Source organism: Falco naumanni, chromosome 1, assembly GCF_017639655.2.
Source record: "Falco naumanni isolate bFalNau1 chromosome 1, bFalNau1.pat, whole genome shotgun sequence".
NCBI lineage: Eukaryota > Metazoa > Chordata > Aves > Falconiformes > Falconidae > Falco > Falco naumanni.
The window spans coordinates 119,136,087-119,149,480 of NC_054054.1; the positions used below are offsets into that span (position 1 = coordinate 119,136,087).

At 60.0% G+C, this 13,394-nt stretch overlaps 2 protein-coding genes across 6 annotated transcripts; one reads left to right on the top strand and one right to left on the bottom strand.

Moving 5' to 3' along the window:
• Positions 1 to 216: 216 nt before the first annotated feature.
• LOC121082090 lies at positions 217 to 7,676 on the bottom strand. Of its 5 annotated transcripts, none has more exons than XM_040581437.1 (16): positions 6,985 to 7,676; positions 6,726 to 6,833; positions 6,158 to 6,230; positions 5,873 to 6,029; positions 5,736 to 5,781; positions 4,774 to 4,832; positions 4,632 to 4,667; positions 3,565 to 3,617; positions 3,137 to 3,269; positions 2,862 to 3,058; positions 2,599 to 2,700; positions 2,432 to 2,497; positions 1,815 to 1,941; positions 1,595 to 1,677; positions 1,330 to 1,424; positions 217 to 478 (listed from the first exon to the last, which is right to left on the bottom strand). In XM_040581437.1, exons 1-16 carry the CDS (start codon positions 7,019 to 7,021, stop codon positions 444 to 446), a joined length of 1,407 nt encoding a protein of 468 aa, XP_040437371.1. In that variant the 5' UTR covers positions 7,022 to 7,676; the 3' UTR covers positions 217 to 443. The 5 variants fall into 5 exon arrangements, with proteins under 5 accessions (XP_040437371.1, XP_040437376.1, XP_040437363.1 ...); XM_040581442.1 differs by having other exon boundaries at positions 1,815 to 1,874; positions 2,599 to 2,644; positions 5,873 to 6,032; XM_040581429.1 differs by having other exon boundaries at positions 5,873 to 6,032.
• Positions 7,677 to 7,947: 271 nt separating this feature from the next.
• Positions 7,948 to 13,197, top strand: GALK1 (galactokinase 1). The gene is made up of 8 exons (XM_040581463.1): positions 7,948 to 8,140; positions 8,957 to 9,146; positions 9,472 to 9,591; positions 10,111 to 10,246; positions 10,659 to 10,840; positions 11,087 to 11,237; positions 11,686 to 11,848; positions 13,002 to 13,197. Exons 1-8 carry the CDS (start codon positions 7,973 to 7,975, stop codon positions 13,071 to 13,073), a joined length of 1,182 nt encoding a protein of 393 aa, XP_040437397.1. The 5' UTR covers positions 7,948 to 7,972; the 3' UTR covers positions 13,074 to 13,197.
• Positions 13,198 to 13,394: the final 197 nt, after the last annotated feature.

Consider the following 13,394-nt stretch of genomic DNA (forward strand, 5'->3'; position numbering starts at 1 on the left):
CAGCTCTTCAGGCTCTCTGCTAAGGCAGATCTGCTTTCCTCAGCGGTGCCTCTGGGAACAGCCGTATATACCTGTTAGGTCGTGGTGGAGGAAAGCTGCTCAGACTACATGTGAAACACAGGTAATTAACAATTTAAATGGAATTGTGAGGCCAGCTCTTAAAAGAACAGGCTTCACTAGTAGGGCTGGCACAGAAAAGTAGCACAGGGAAGTAGCTGAACTAGCTCATCTCAATTTATTTCCATGAAATTAAAAGTGCCGTGGCAGAAGCAGCATTCCAGGAGGAATAAACAGCAATAGTTACACCTGAGAGCAGCACTGGCCACCTGCACCATCATTCGCTGACTGGATGCGTTTGCAGTGCTTCCTTCCATGGCCACGGCGTGAAACCATCCCGGCTCCTGCTCCCGGGAGTGGGGGGCTGGAGCCAGGGCTCTCCCTTCTCAGACAAACCACTCCGTGTGCTTGAATCCTGCAGCTGGAGGAAGAGGTACTCAGCACCCACCCCTACACAGCTTCCCCAGCACCCTTTCCTACGCCGCTCCGCATGCGTGCATAGCAAAGGCGGCCCCATAACACCATTACGCCTGCCACGGGGCTGCTAAAAACGTGTTATAAAATGATCCAGGATCAGGACTGAAACAAGTATTTCCCTCACTGCTAAACCTATAGTGAAGAAAAGATTTCCTTGCATCTAAATCGTAAGCTTCATTGCTTTCAAGGCCTGGATCCAAGTTAAGCACCATCTCAAACTTCGGTTGATGCTGAGTGATCCCAGCTAGACTGCCCAGGCAGGGCTGTCCCGGGGGGTACAGCCCGTCGAGGGGACATATGGCAGAGATGTCCCCATGAGAAACCCGAGTGTTGTCAGTGGCCCAGGAGCCATGCAATTAGGGAAGCGCCACCCAGCTTGGATTTAGGCAGGTTAAAAATCAGAATGGGCTTTATGAATGCTTGGTTTGGTGCTAAACTGCAGTAGCAGGCTGGGCTCCTGCAGGAAAACTATGTTTTAAAATAACATCCCTCGAAAACACTGTTTCCTCCAAGTTCTTAGTGGAAACAATGAAACATCTGGGTATGCCTAGGAGCCGTTTCTTAAAATAAAATCATTGTCTAGCAATTCTGAAAAAAAGAAAACAAACCCCAAACCAACCACTATGCAAACCCCAAACCCACCAGAAAACTCTATCAAAGTATCTATTCATCTTAGTAACCTCAACAAAAAAAGAAATTAAGTTACATCTTCCATGTGGTGGATCAGAACAGCAATTCTTGGTATTCCCACAATCTCCCTGTGATGATATCTGAAGACATAAACAGCTCCCTTACCGATTCTCCTGATGATTTCCTCGCATTCTTGCTCCGAACTCGATGCAAACACCAGGCAGTCGAACGTGCTCCTGTCAGGGCTCTCCGGGGAAGCACTAAAAATGGAAACACGTACATTAGCCGGCAGAGAGAGCGGCTCTGAAAGCCTAGCCCTGGCTTGTAACCACACCAGAGACCCTGCGGCTGGTCTGGATGCTGCTTGTTTATTTTCTCAGACCCACATTCCTCTCCATCCCCCCTCCCAGGGCCCACGGGCAACACTTACGCCACGCAGAAGGCGAATACGTTGCTGCTGTCCATGCAGCGTCCCACGCAGGAGATGGTGGGGTAGGGGTAGCGGCACAGGAGCTGTGCAGGGGACAAGAGGGAGGTGGCACTGGGGACCGTCCCTGTCATCCCTGTTCCTGGTTTAAACTGGCCCCATGGCCCCCCCAGCTAGGCTCCCCGCGCCATGGGATCGGCAGCCTGGGGAGTCACTTGCTTACCTTGGAAGAAGGTTTCTCCCGTATGAGCACTTCTGCTTCCTTCACATCAAATAAAACCTCCTGAATGGGGGATGGAGGAGGAAGAGGCCCCATCACCACAGCAGCTGAGCTCTGCTTCCATAAGACACTTACAAGAGCGAGATTATTCGGAAGTGGAGGTGATGAAGCACAGTCACGCACAGCTTCTTCAAGGAGTTTTCCCTGCACTGCCCTTTTTTCTACCACCCAGTGCTCCTGCACCTGAATCTTTTCACAAACCACCCCCCCCCAAAAAGGTTCAAACAAGTGACCTGAGCCTTAAGGCGCGCCAGAACCAGGCTTAGCCTCCCCACAGCTTTCCAAGTGCTTTCCTGCAGAATGGTTCTATTTTTTTTCCTTAACGCACTTTCCTTTCCTGGCTGCAGATACACTTCTAACCAGGAGAAAAAAACCAACCAGGAAAAACAAAACAAAACAACCCCACAATCAAAACAAACCCAAAGGGGTGGGGGTGTCAAATACTCAGCCTGTGCAAGTAAACCTGGAGCTGGCAGGAAAAAATATCCCCGGGCAGAGGACACCTGCAGTTTTCTCCCCCAGCCCTTCCCGGGATGCCCTCAGCCCCATCCATCGCTCACCCGCGCTGCCGCATGCCTCTCCAGCACGGCGGGGATGGCCCGGTCCAGCACCTCTTTGCCACCGCACTGAAACAGAGTGGGAAGCGGGGGGATAACCCATGGGCAAGTGAAAAGAAACTCAGCAGAGACGGTTTACCCCTGGGCACATCTCTGCCCCATCACCTCACCTTCCCAACGCTGGTCTGGCCCAGGTAGCGCAGGTTGTAAAGCAGCCTGGGGAGAAAAGGGCTGGGGGGCACCAGAGCAAGGACCCCCTGCTCATCCTCCTCCTGCTCTTCACAGGGAAGATGCTCACAGGCCCCCACCGCCCCCAGGCAATGGGGGCAGCTTCAGCCCCACAGCCTTGAGCTGGGGAGAGTGTGGGCAGGGGGCTGCCCTGATGTCAGGGCTCCCAGCCCCTCCCGGGGGGTCTCTGTGGGGCCAGACCTACCTGCCCCCATGCAGCCCCCATGGCTCCCCCTCGCCCCTGTGCCGGGGGCTGCGTTGGAGCTGGAATTGGGGCTCCTTCTCCTTCAGGACCTTCAGGTAGGGCAGCAGCGGCTCGTAGACCTCCCCGTCGTGCCACCGCCATCGCAGCAGGCGGAAGCTGAGCGGCTGTCCCTTCAGCTTCTGCAGCATGGCCCCGGCCTGGAGGGGGAGGGGAAGCAGAGGGGAGGACAGGGGGCAGGAGAGGGGGAGATATGCCAGTCCCCCATGCCCACCCACCTGCCCGTTGTAGGCGTTTCTCAAAGAGCAGCCATTGATCTCGTCGAGGATGTCACCGGCGAGCACCACCTCATCCACCTCTGCCTGGCTTTCAGGGAGCACCTCGGTGACAAAGACGCGGCCATCCACATACCTGGGCATGTGGCCGAGCCCCAGCTCAGCACCGGGGACCCAGCCCCACTCCCCCAGCCCTTCTGTACCATCAGTGATGTGCCACCGATACACAGAGGCAAGGAAAAGCCACCCCACAGACAGCAGATACCATGAACCGATGGTGAAAAAAACACCCGAGAGCGCCCTGATGCTGTCAATGGGGTATTTATCTCCCCTCCTTTTTTTTGGGGGGGTGGGGGGGTGATGGCAGGGGGGAAAGGAGCATTGAGTCCAGATCCTGCTGGAGATTGGAGAGGAGGATCAAGGGCTCCTACCTTAGCACCATTCCCAGTGCTCGGCACGGGACCGTCTCATAAGTGATGCACACCTGGAAGAGAGTGCCCAGTGCCAGTGGCCCTGGCAACGGCCACAGAACGCCCAAGGAGCATGACCAGGACAACAGGGAGGATGGGGACCCCTTGCCCTGGATCATTTCTGGCATCAATGCCAAGCCAGGGCTTTGGGAGGCCAGTCCCCAGTGCCCTGGGTTGAGCTGGGACCATCAGTGGCTGCTCATCCCTGTCCTCTCCTGGGATTCAGCTGTGGCCAGACCCTGGAGGGACAAACCTGCTAGATGGATGGGACAGCAAAGCAGCAAGGTGAACCCTGAACTGTGCGATGAGCCCTCCTGCCTTGTCCCACGCAGCCAGGGCAGCACTGCTGCCCCTTCCTGAAGCTCTTCATGGTGGCATTTATTGTCACGTTGCATTAAGCAGGGACCCGAAATGCGGCCAACTTGGCCAGGAGCACCGGCTTAGAAATGCCCAAAAGCCAACGGGATCCCAGCCTCCGCCGCAGTGCCATGGCTCAGCGCACACCACAACCAGCTCCAGAGCCACCTAGAGCTTTTTTATTGGGATTCTTTTGGGTTAAAAAGGCAGCGGAGGGTTGCTCTTCATTTTTAAAAGCCATCAAGGCGTCCCTGCTGTTCTCCATAAATGCACTATTTCACTGAGCAAAACCAAGAGCAAACCCAACTGAAGTCTGTGTCAGCTCAGGGAAACGGGGATTTTTTTTTGGCAAGGAAGCAGGGAAGGGAGCATAGGAAAACTTTGTTTATGTCAGCAGTTTATAGGCCTGGGTACTACTCTTGCTTGGGTTTACTCCCAGAAATGCTGGAATCTGCTCCCGGTGACAGCACAGGCACCCAGCAGGATCCCACCTCGGTGGCAGAGATGGCTCCGCTCGTGCCGGTGGCCCTGAGCCAGTTCACCCCTGGCTGTGGCTGGGTAGGGCTGCGTGGCAATCCCTCCCCACCACATCATTCCTTATCTTCCTCATTGGACTTTTCAGTGAGGACCAGGTGGTGAAAGGATGACTCTGGGGAGAGGGGAGCTCTTACCGGCAGCAGCCAGCTTTCATCCAAGAAGCTGCAGTTCTGCAAACAAAGGAGTGTCAGTGCCATCGGTCCCGGCGAGGAAGGGGCCAGGGCCAAACACCAGCAGCCTTGTGCTGGCCACCACCCCACTGATTTGTCACCGTACCTGCAGGTCCAGAGAGAAATCCATCTCTGTCATCACCAGCAGCAGCGAGAGGAAGGGCTCTGCAGAGGGACAGGGAGAGAGTGTCACCGCTGGGTTCATGGCAGCCACAGCCTGGCAGGGACATGGCAGGGGTCCGAATAAAGCCATTTTCAGCATAACTGATGAGCCCTGGGGAGTGAGGCCCTGAGAGCATCCAGCACCGCGGCACCCTGGCTGCTGCTGCAGGCTCGTCCCAGGCTCCTGCTGCCGGCACGGGGAGAGAAGTGCTGCAGCTTGCCACCTGATGTCCCCAAATTCAGACCAAGGCTCACAGCAAACGCTGCTGATGAGCAACTTGCTCTCCATTTCTCCCCCTAAATGCAAAGCCAAGCTGCCCAGGCTCTCCTGCACCGAGCCTTGCAATTACACTGACGGAGATCTGCAATCTGCTCATGAACCAGCAGTGTGGGTGATTTATAAGCCATCAAGGTACAGGTTTAACACGGGGTTATTTATCATAATCAAAAGATTAAAGGCTTTCACCCGGGCCCCCCCAAGGAGCATGGCTGCGGGTGGGGTGGTACAGCCTGCCAAGGCAACGCAGCCAGTTACCGCACCACCCCCCCCGTGACCCCCCCACGGGACCGCAGCCTAGACCCAGCTGCCAAGGGCTCCCCGAGAAGCCAGACTGCTTAACCAGCACCCTTGGTGCAAAGAGATAACACAGGAGACCCGTCAGAAGCAATTTTCCTATCCCATGACACTAAAACCAACCTTAGATGGATTGAAACCACGGTTAAATGTTTACGCCTCGTTCTCCATCTCTGCAGCAGCAGATTCCGATTTCACCACTAAGTTTGGCTTAGAAAAATCCCAATGGACTGTTCCCACATCCCCCGCTGCAGCATCAGGGTGCCATAATGCCTGTGACAGCCACCCCGGGGGCAGGTTGCACCCCACCTTGGAGGAGCCACCTGTCTTACCCAGAAGGTCTTCATTGCCCAGGATGGAGCTCACCGGATCGTAAAACTGAAACGCAGAGGAACGGCACCATCACCCCGCCGTGCCGCTGCCCACCGCCCCCCACCCACGGGTCACAGCCCCCCACTGTGTCCTGCACCTCCAGGAGCCGAGGGGTCTGCGCCAGCTGCTGTACGGCCGCCGCCAGCACCTTCCTCTGCAGGGCCAAACGCAGAAAGTGCCGCCCGCGACCCTGCGCCGTCCGCACCCCCTGGCAGCTGCCCGCTTGCTGGATGCTGGCGGAGAGAGGGGTCGGCCTGCTGGGGAGAGGGGAAGCAGTGTGCGGGGGAGATTTTGGCAGAATGTGGGAGCATCCCCCCTGCACCCGGGGTCTTTTGGGGGGAGCACGTCGCGATGGACACCACCACGGCTTGGGGCTGCTCACCCGCCGCTGGTTCCTGTGGGAAGCTGCTCCAGCCAGTGCCAGTAATCCCGTCTCCTGAAGCCCCAGGCTGGCTCTGTGGGAGAAAGGGAGCGCGAGGCCCCTCGCCGTGGGCACGGGGATGCTGACACCCCCCACCCAGGTGCACAGGACCACTCAGGTGGGCACGGGGATGCTGTCACCCCCCACCCAGGTGCACGGGACCAGTCATGTGGGCCCTGGGATGCTGACACCCCCCACCCAGGTGCACAGGACCAGTCATGTGGGCCCTGAGATGCTGCCACCCCCCTGCCCAGGCACACAGGACCACTCAGGTGGGCACGGGGATGCTGACACCCCCCACCCAGGTGCACAGGACCACTCAGGTGGGCCCTGGGATGCTGCCACCCCCCTGCCCAGGTGCACAGGACCACTCAGGTGGGCACGGGGATGCTGACACTCCCCACACAGGTGCACAGGACCACTCAGGTGGGCACGGGGATGCTGACACCCCCCACCCAGGTGCATGGGACCACTCATGTGGGCCCTGGGATGCTGCCACCCCCCTGCCCAGGCGCACAGGACCACTCACGTTGGAGCCCCTTGCGCAGGATGCTCTCCAGCAGCTGGCAGAGGGAGGCGAGGTGCGGCGAGGTGTCGGTGCAGGGCCCCCCGCCCTCCCGCAGCCGCAGCACCCCGCCTGTGGTGAGGGGAGCATCAGCACCCATGGGTGCCCCAGCCGGCGGGGCGGGGGGGCACTCATTCAAGCCCCCCCAGCGTGGGTTGCTGGTGCTGTGGGACGGGCCTGACACCCCGGCAGGATGCGGCCCGCCCTGGGGGGCCATGCTTACCTTTAAGGGCGCTCAGCAGCGGCTCCTTCCTGGCCATGGGCTCGTCCTGCCCCCGCCCGGGAGGTCCTGCGAGCAGCTCCGGGCGGGAACCGGGAACCGGGAACCGGAACGGCCCCGCCCCGGGAGCGGAGTAGCCCGGCCCCGCGGGGGGGACCCCGGCTCACACTCCCCTACCCCTGCGCTGCCGGCCAGGCACGGACCGACCGACACCCCGACACAGCGACACCCCTACCCCGCACGCTTACAGCACGCCGGCACACACACAACTATACATATAAACCTCTACGTGTATCGTACGCTGATGTATATAGGTGTGACACAGACACGCACAGATACACGTACACAAAGTATATGTCTTGGCATATATATTGGCCTATGTAAGAGTCGGCGGTGCACGTGTGTGCGCGTGTATCAATACTTACCCCAGCACGGGGGGGCGGGGGGCCAGGTACGTGTGTTGGAAAGCCCCCGGTGCCGGCCCCGCCATAGGTACACACGGGCGTGTGTAGGTGCGGCTGTCGCCCTGCCTATAGGGGTGCACGCGCACGAGCAGCGTTTCCCAGGCCGCGGGAGGGGGCTGCCCGCACCGGGAGGGCCCCCCCAGCTCGGCCCAGGTTCCAAAGTGCCGAAAGTTCGAGTCCGGCCGCCGGCGGGGTGATGCGGAGCCCGAGGGCCGCGCGAAATCCCGGGGGCGGTGCAGTACCCAGGGGGCGGTGCGGGACCAGGGGGCGGTGCGGGACCCAGGGGGCGGAGCCCGGGGGCGGTGCGGGACCCAGGGGGCGGTGCTGGCGACCAGGGGGCGGAGCCCGGGGGCGGTGCGGGACCCAGGGGGCGGTGCGGGACCAGGGGGCGGTGCGGGACCAGGGGGCGGTGCGGGACCCAGGGGGCGGTGCTGGCGACCAGGGGGCGGAGCCCGGGGGCGGTGCGGGACCAGGGGGCGGTGCGGGACCAGGGGGCGGTGCGGGGTGGCGGCGCGGTGCTGGCGGCCATGGCGCAGACGGTGGCGGAGCCCGGGTGGGCCCCGTTGGTGGCGGCCGCCCGGCGGGAGCACGGGGCGGCGCTCGGGGCGCGGGCGGTGCTGGCGGCCTGGGCCCCCGGCCGGGTCAACCTCATCGGCGAGCACACCGACTACAACGGCGGCTTCGTGCTGCCCATGGTAAGGCCGTGCTCCGCCGCCCCGGCCCCGCCAGCCCTCCTGTCACCCTTCCGGGTCCCTCCGGCAGCCTCCCGGGGGTCCCCGGCTGCCGTTTCCCCCCCTCCCCGCCCCACTATGACCCCCCAGGGCTCCCCCGCCCAGAACCCTGCGGGATCCCCGAACCGGAGCTCGGAGCGGGACCCGCAGCATCGCGGGCAGCATCCCGCACTCCGGCTCCTAACGCACCGCAGAGGGGATGCGGTTCCCCCTCCCCGACCGCCTTTCTGAGGGGCTGAAACCTCTTTTCTGCAACCCCGTCAAACAAATTCCCTCTCCTGGAGGGCGATGGTTTGGTGGCAGAGATGGTTGGAAGCAGCTGGGGCTTCCTGCCCTCCTCCGGCTTGGCAGGGAAGCCCCTGCTCAGTCCTAAATCAAACCTACAGCTAATTATTTGGGGGGCAAGGAAAGTGGGAGCAGGCCAGCCGAATTCCCTTGCAGGTATGAAAACTTCCTGAAGCCTCTCATGTCCTTTTTGAGGGTTTCCACTCCCCCAGAGCCCAGCAGCAGCACCCCGGTGCTAACCTGAGGGGGTCCGTCACAGCGTTTCAGTGCTAAGACATTAAATAGCCAGAAATAAATTCAATACCCTGAAATACATTAAATAGCGTGTGATGAGCTGGAGCGTGTGCTGGGGGCTGGCAGTTCTGCGCAGAGTTAATGGTAACAGTGTTGGGTGCTGCCAGCTGTAGGTCACAGCTGTCCCCCCACCACCAGTGTGGATGCTCCAAGGGATGCCGCAGGGTCTGAGCGCACCTTCCCCCATCCCCCACCCCCCAGGCCCTGCCGCTGGGGACGGTGCTGGTGGGATCCCCCACGCAGGACGGGACCATCTCCATCCTCACCACCTCGGCGGAGGCAGACGAGCCCCACAGGGTGCAGTTCCCGACCCCACGCTCAGGCAGCCCTCTGAGCCCGGGGCAGCCTCGCTGGGCCAACTACATCAAGGGTGTCATCCAGCACTACCGGGGTAAGGCTCAGGCTGCTGGGTGGGTTAGAGCTCCCCTCACGCGGGGCTAGTGCTCTGTTCCTGGCTTTTGGCGTGCTCCAAGGGCTTTTCCAGTGCCGGTGCAATCCTGCAGCTGCTGCTGGGCCCAGGCTCCAGCAGAGATGCTTTCCACTCCAGAGACCTCCGTGTTTGGGGGTGGGGGTGGGGCATTCCTGGGTCACACTCTGTGTTTTAAAGTGGGATATCAGACAGGGACTCCTCACTGAGTTCCCCACGAGCTGTGGGCTAGGGCAACCCCCAGCTTCACAGGGGCTCACAGCCCCTCTCCTCCCTTCTCTTCCCGCAGGTGGTCCTGTGCCAGGCTTCAGCGCCGTGATAGCCAGTGACATCCCCCTGGGCGGGGGCCTCTCCAGCTCGGCCGCTCTGGAGGTGGCTACTTACACCTTCCTCCAGCAGCTCTGTCCTGGTAAGGCAGCAGCCGGTCCTGGCCCCAGCACCTCCATTCCCAGGTGGGAGCCAGGATGAGGGGGGTGCCCTTAGGAAGATCCCACAGCCCTTGGGGAAATGTCACTGTGGGATGGGTCACAACCCCCTGCCCTCCCTGTAGCCAGAGCTGGCACCACTGTGGCTGTGGGGCTTCTCTGGCTCACACAGCCTGACCTGTCCATGCTCTAAAGCACATGGACAAGCCCAGCTTGCGGAGATGGGAGGATGTTCCCTTGGGAGCATCTCCCCACCCTCACGTCCCCAAAAATGGAGAGATCTGAGACATCAGTGTCAAATTGTTGCATCCAGCTGGCTCCAGGGACCCATGCTGGCACTGATGCCATGCACTGGTGCAGAAGCAAGCACCTGCAGCTGATGCTTTAGCAAAACCCCATTCTGTGGGAAAGCCACTCTTTACCTTCTCGTTTGTTCCCCCTGCTCCAGAGCAAGGGGCAAAGGTCCCAGAGCTGCTAACCTGCATCCTTCTGCTCTGGCACAGATGACGGAGATTTGGTAGCCAAGGCACTGGCATGCCAGAAAGCGGAACACACGTTTGCTGGCATGCCCTGCGGGATCATGGACCAGTTCGTATCTGTGATGGGCAAGGAAGGCCACGCGCTGCTCATTGACTGCAGGTCAGGGCCGGGAGCTGAGGTCACTGTGCTGTGCCCACCTCGGCCGGGTGGGGACGAGCTGGTTCTGTGGCTACGAAATAAATGCAGGAGTGCAGAGAGGGGTTAACCCCTGAACACAGCCCAGGATCTCATCACAGGGCTGGGGCTCCCTGCATTTTAATTCCCTTGTCTTGTTTCTTCCTCCTGCATCCTTTCTGCTGCTTGCCTGGGCTGTCCTTCCTGCAAAGTCATTAGGGTCTATTATGGGACTAATAATTGGGAGCGAGTTAAATGCTCTAGCAAAATCCTAAACCACTTGGACTTTGCCTCTGCAGAGGCAGGAGCTGCCTGCCACATGGCCTCACCTGGATGGCCAAGGGCTGGAGCGGGCAGAGGGGACGGGCACGTGGCCCGTGCTGAGCTCTCCCTGCAGGTCCCTGGAGACCACCCTTGTGCCACTGACCGATGTCAGCCTGGCCGTCCTCATCACGAACTCCAACGTGCGGCACACGCTGACGGGCAGCGAGTACCCCACGCGCCGGCGGCAGTGCGAGGAGGCGGCAGCGGCGCTCGGCAAAGCCAGCCTTCGAGATGCTACCATGGCCGAGCTGGAAGGTGGGGACGGTCCCTTTCTGGGTTCTGGCTGTGCCTCAGGGAAGTGGGAGCTCGGTGCCCCATGGCACGGGCTGAGAGTGTGGGGCAGCACCCATGACAGGTGGGGGGTGCACATACTAAGGCGGGAGCATGCTGCAAGCAGAGAAGCTCTGGCACAGGATGGTTGCAGGATGAGGCCGCGCTCAGCCCCAGCAGCATCCTGCAGACCTGAGCGGCTTTGCTGCAGTGGCATGCATGTTTCTGCAGCGGCCAGGAGCCGGCTGGGCGAGGAGGTGTACCGGCGGGCCAGGCATGTCATTGGCGAGATAGCACGGACGGTCCAGGCAGCACAAGCGCTGCAGGACAGGGACTACAGGATGTTTGGGAGACTGATGGTGGAGAGTCACAACTCGCTCAGGTGAGAATTTACCAATTTACCTACGTGGGGCAGGGCAAGCTGTGTTGGGGGGGCATCAGCATCAAGTCCTCGTGGGGTTCCCTTGCCTGTGGATGCAGCACTGAGGGCAGCCAGGACCGTGTCCTGCCCAGCGTCTCTCGTGGTTCAGCCTCCCAGGGAGTTTTAAGAAAAGCCCTGCAGGCTTCTGTGCCAGGGGGATGAGGCAGCCGCTCACGTATGTTATAGATGTGCCGCTTACAGCAGTGCCCAGCGGGTCCCCAGTGCTCATGGCCTTGCTCACATCTACGTGCACTTACAGACAAAGTTCTGGACTAGGATCTGCAGCATCCTGCCTCGCTGCAGTTTGCTACGGCCATGGATGCACCAAGATGCATGTTTCAGCTGTTTGGGGTGCGGGGGCTGTTGCTGGGGTGTGGGACGGGGCTGACCACCGGTCTCCTCTCTCCAGGGACGACTACGAAGTGAGCTGCCCGGAGCTGGACGAGCTGGTAGCGGCAGCCCTGGAGGTCGATGGGGTTTATGGCAGCAGGATGACCGGGGGAGGCTTTGGAGGCTGCACGGTGACGCTGCTGGAGGCTGGGGCTGCAGAGAGAGCCCAACACCACATCCAGGTACGTGGCAGAAAACCGCCAGGAGATTGACTTAAAGATCCCAAGGAAAGACGCAGGGGCATGGCCCGGGGACGCCGCTGAAGGTGCATTCCTGAGGCGCTTGGGGTTGGGGTAGCCCATCCAGTGCTGCGCAGGGGTGACCCCAAGTTTGCTGATGCTGCTCAGGGTGTTCAGTGTTGGTTCACTGTTGGTTCAGTGTTCAGGGTGCTCAGGGTGTCTTGCAGGCTGTTCAGTGCTGTGCTGGTTGCAGAGTGCTGCCCAGGGACCTTGCTGCATGGAGAAAGTCAGTGAAAAGGTGCCGGCTGAGCTTCAGGAAGGCTAAATCCGTCTAGGGGAAAGTAATCCAAGCTGAGCTTAGGCAATGCTGAGCTTAACGCTGGTAGTTACGGCCCAGGAAGGATCTCAGTGCCGTCATCGATGTTCTCTAAAGCAGGAGCTCAGCGTGCACTGGTGGCTGAAAATGCCAGCAAAATGGGGGTGTCAGGAAAGGGGGGCTGTGAACTAGGCAGAGCCTCATTTTGCTGCTATAGGAGATCGTGGTGCGCCCTGTGAATAGTAGGGGGGATAAAGAAGTGGCAGAGGAAGCTGTCTGAAATGAGGAGAGACCGAAGGGGCTGTGCCTCTGCCATCTGATGAGAAGCTGGGAGAGAGGGAACGTGACCAGGAGTTACAGAACAGTGAGGGGGTTACATAGGGTGAGGGTGGAACTGGCCCTCAAGTCCTCTGAAATAAGGACCAGCAACCACTCAATGAGAGGAGAAAAAGAGAGTCGAGGAAGCACTGCGCAGAACTGGCGGTGAGTTTTCTGCTGTTGCCAGAGGCCATGGAGGTTGGCAGCATCAGCAGGGTCAAAAAGGGCTTGGAAAAATCATGGACAACAGTCCATACGGGGCTGCTGAAGGGTCAGCTTGGGGATGTGTTGATAGATTCCCTGCCTCACGCTGTGGGTGGACCAAGGAACCCCAGGCAGTGGCCAGCACAGCATGCTGTCCCCAAAAAGCATCTCACACGGCCACTGTTGGAGCGGTGGCTGGACCAGACACACAGCTGGGATGACTGGCAGGGCCTTTGTCCCCCCAGCTCTGGCATCCCCAGGCCTGTGGTGTGGTACAGCCCCAGAGCACCAGCACTCACTCTTTCTCTTGTCTCCTAGGAGAGATTCAGCGGTACAGCCACCTTCTACCTCACCAAACCCTCCGGAGGGGCAACGGTGCTGCCCCTGTAGAGGTGCGACCACCTTGCCTGGGCTGGGATCGCCTCCCCCTGAGAGGCAGCCACTTGCCTGGCTTTGCAAGGGAATCGTTTGCCTGTTTGCATGATTTGCCTAATAAATGCAAAACATTTGCACAGCTGTTCTGTGCCTGCCTGAGCCAAGCTCTGACACCAGAGTCACTGGAGACCTTTCCTCACAGGAGACTGGTTTAACTCCAGTTTGTCATGGGGTCCAGTAGTGCCTCTGAAGCTGCAGTGGCGGGAGGGGATGGTGGTGGAGGAGGCACATACTGACATTTGGTAGAAGCCCCTGCTTGGGTACCTGCATCTGGCA

Excerpts from the sequence above, each read along its gene's own strand:
- LOC121082090 (XM_040581429.1), bottom strand. The coding sequence starts at position 7,021 with ATGGCCAGGAAGGAGCCGCTGCTGAGCGCCCTTAAAG. Across the intron at positions 3,270-3,564 it reads GCACTGGGAATGGTGCTAAG|GTATGTGGATGGCCGCGTCT; the intron begins GTAGGAGCCCTT and ends CCACATGCCCAG. Across the intron at positions 1,425-1,594 it reads GTATTCGCCTTCTGCGTGGC|TGCTTCCCCGGAGAGCCCTG; the intron begins GTAAGTGTTGCC and ends TTCCATTTTTAG.
- GALK1 (XM_040581463.1), top strand. The coding sequence starts at position 7,973 with ATGGCGCAGACGGTGGCGGAGCCCGGGTGGGCCCCGTTGGTGGCGGCC. Across the intron at positions 11,238-11,685 it reads GAGAGTCACAACTCGCTCAG|GGACGACTACGAAGTGAGCT; the intron begins GTGAGAATTTAC and ends TCCTCTCTCCAG. Across the intron at positions 11,849-13,001 it reads GAGCCCAACACCACATCCAG|GAGAGATTCAGCGGTACAGC; the intron begins GTACGTGGCAGA and ends CTTGTCTCCTAG.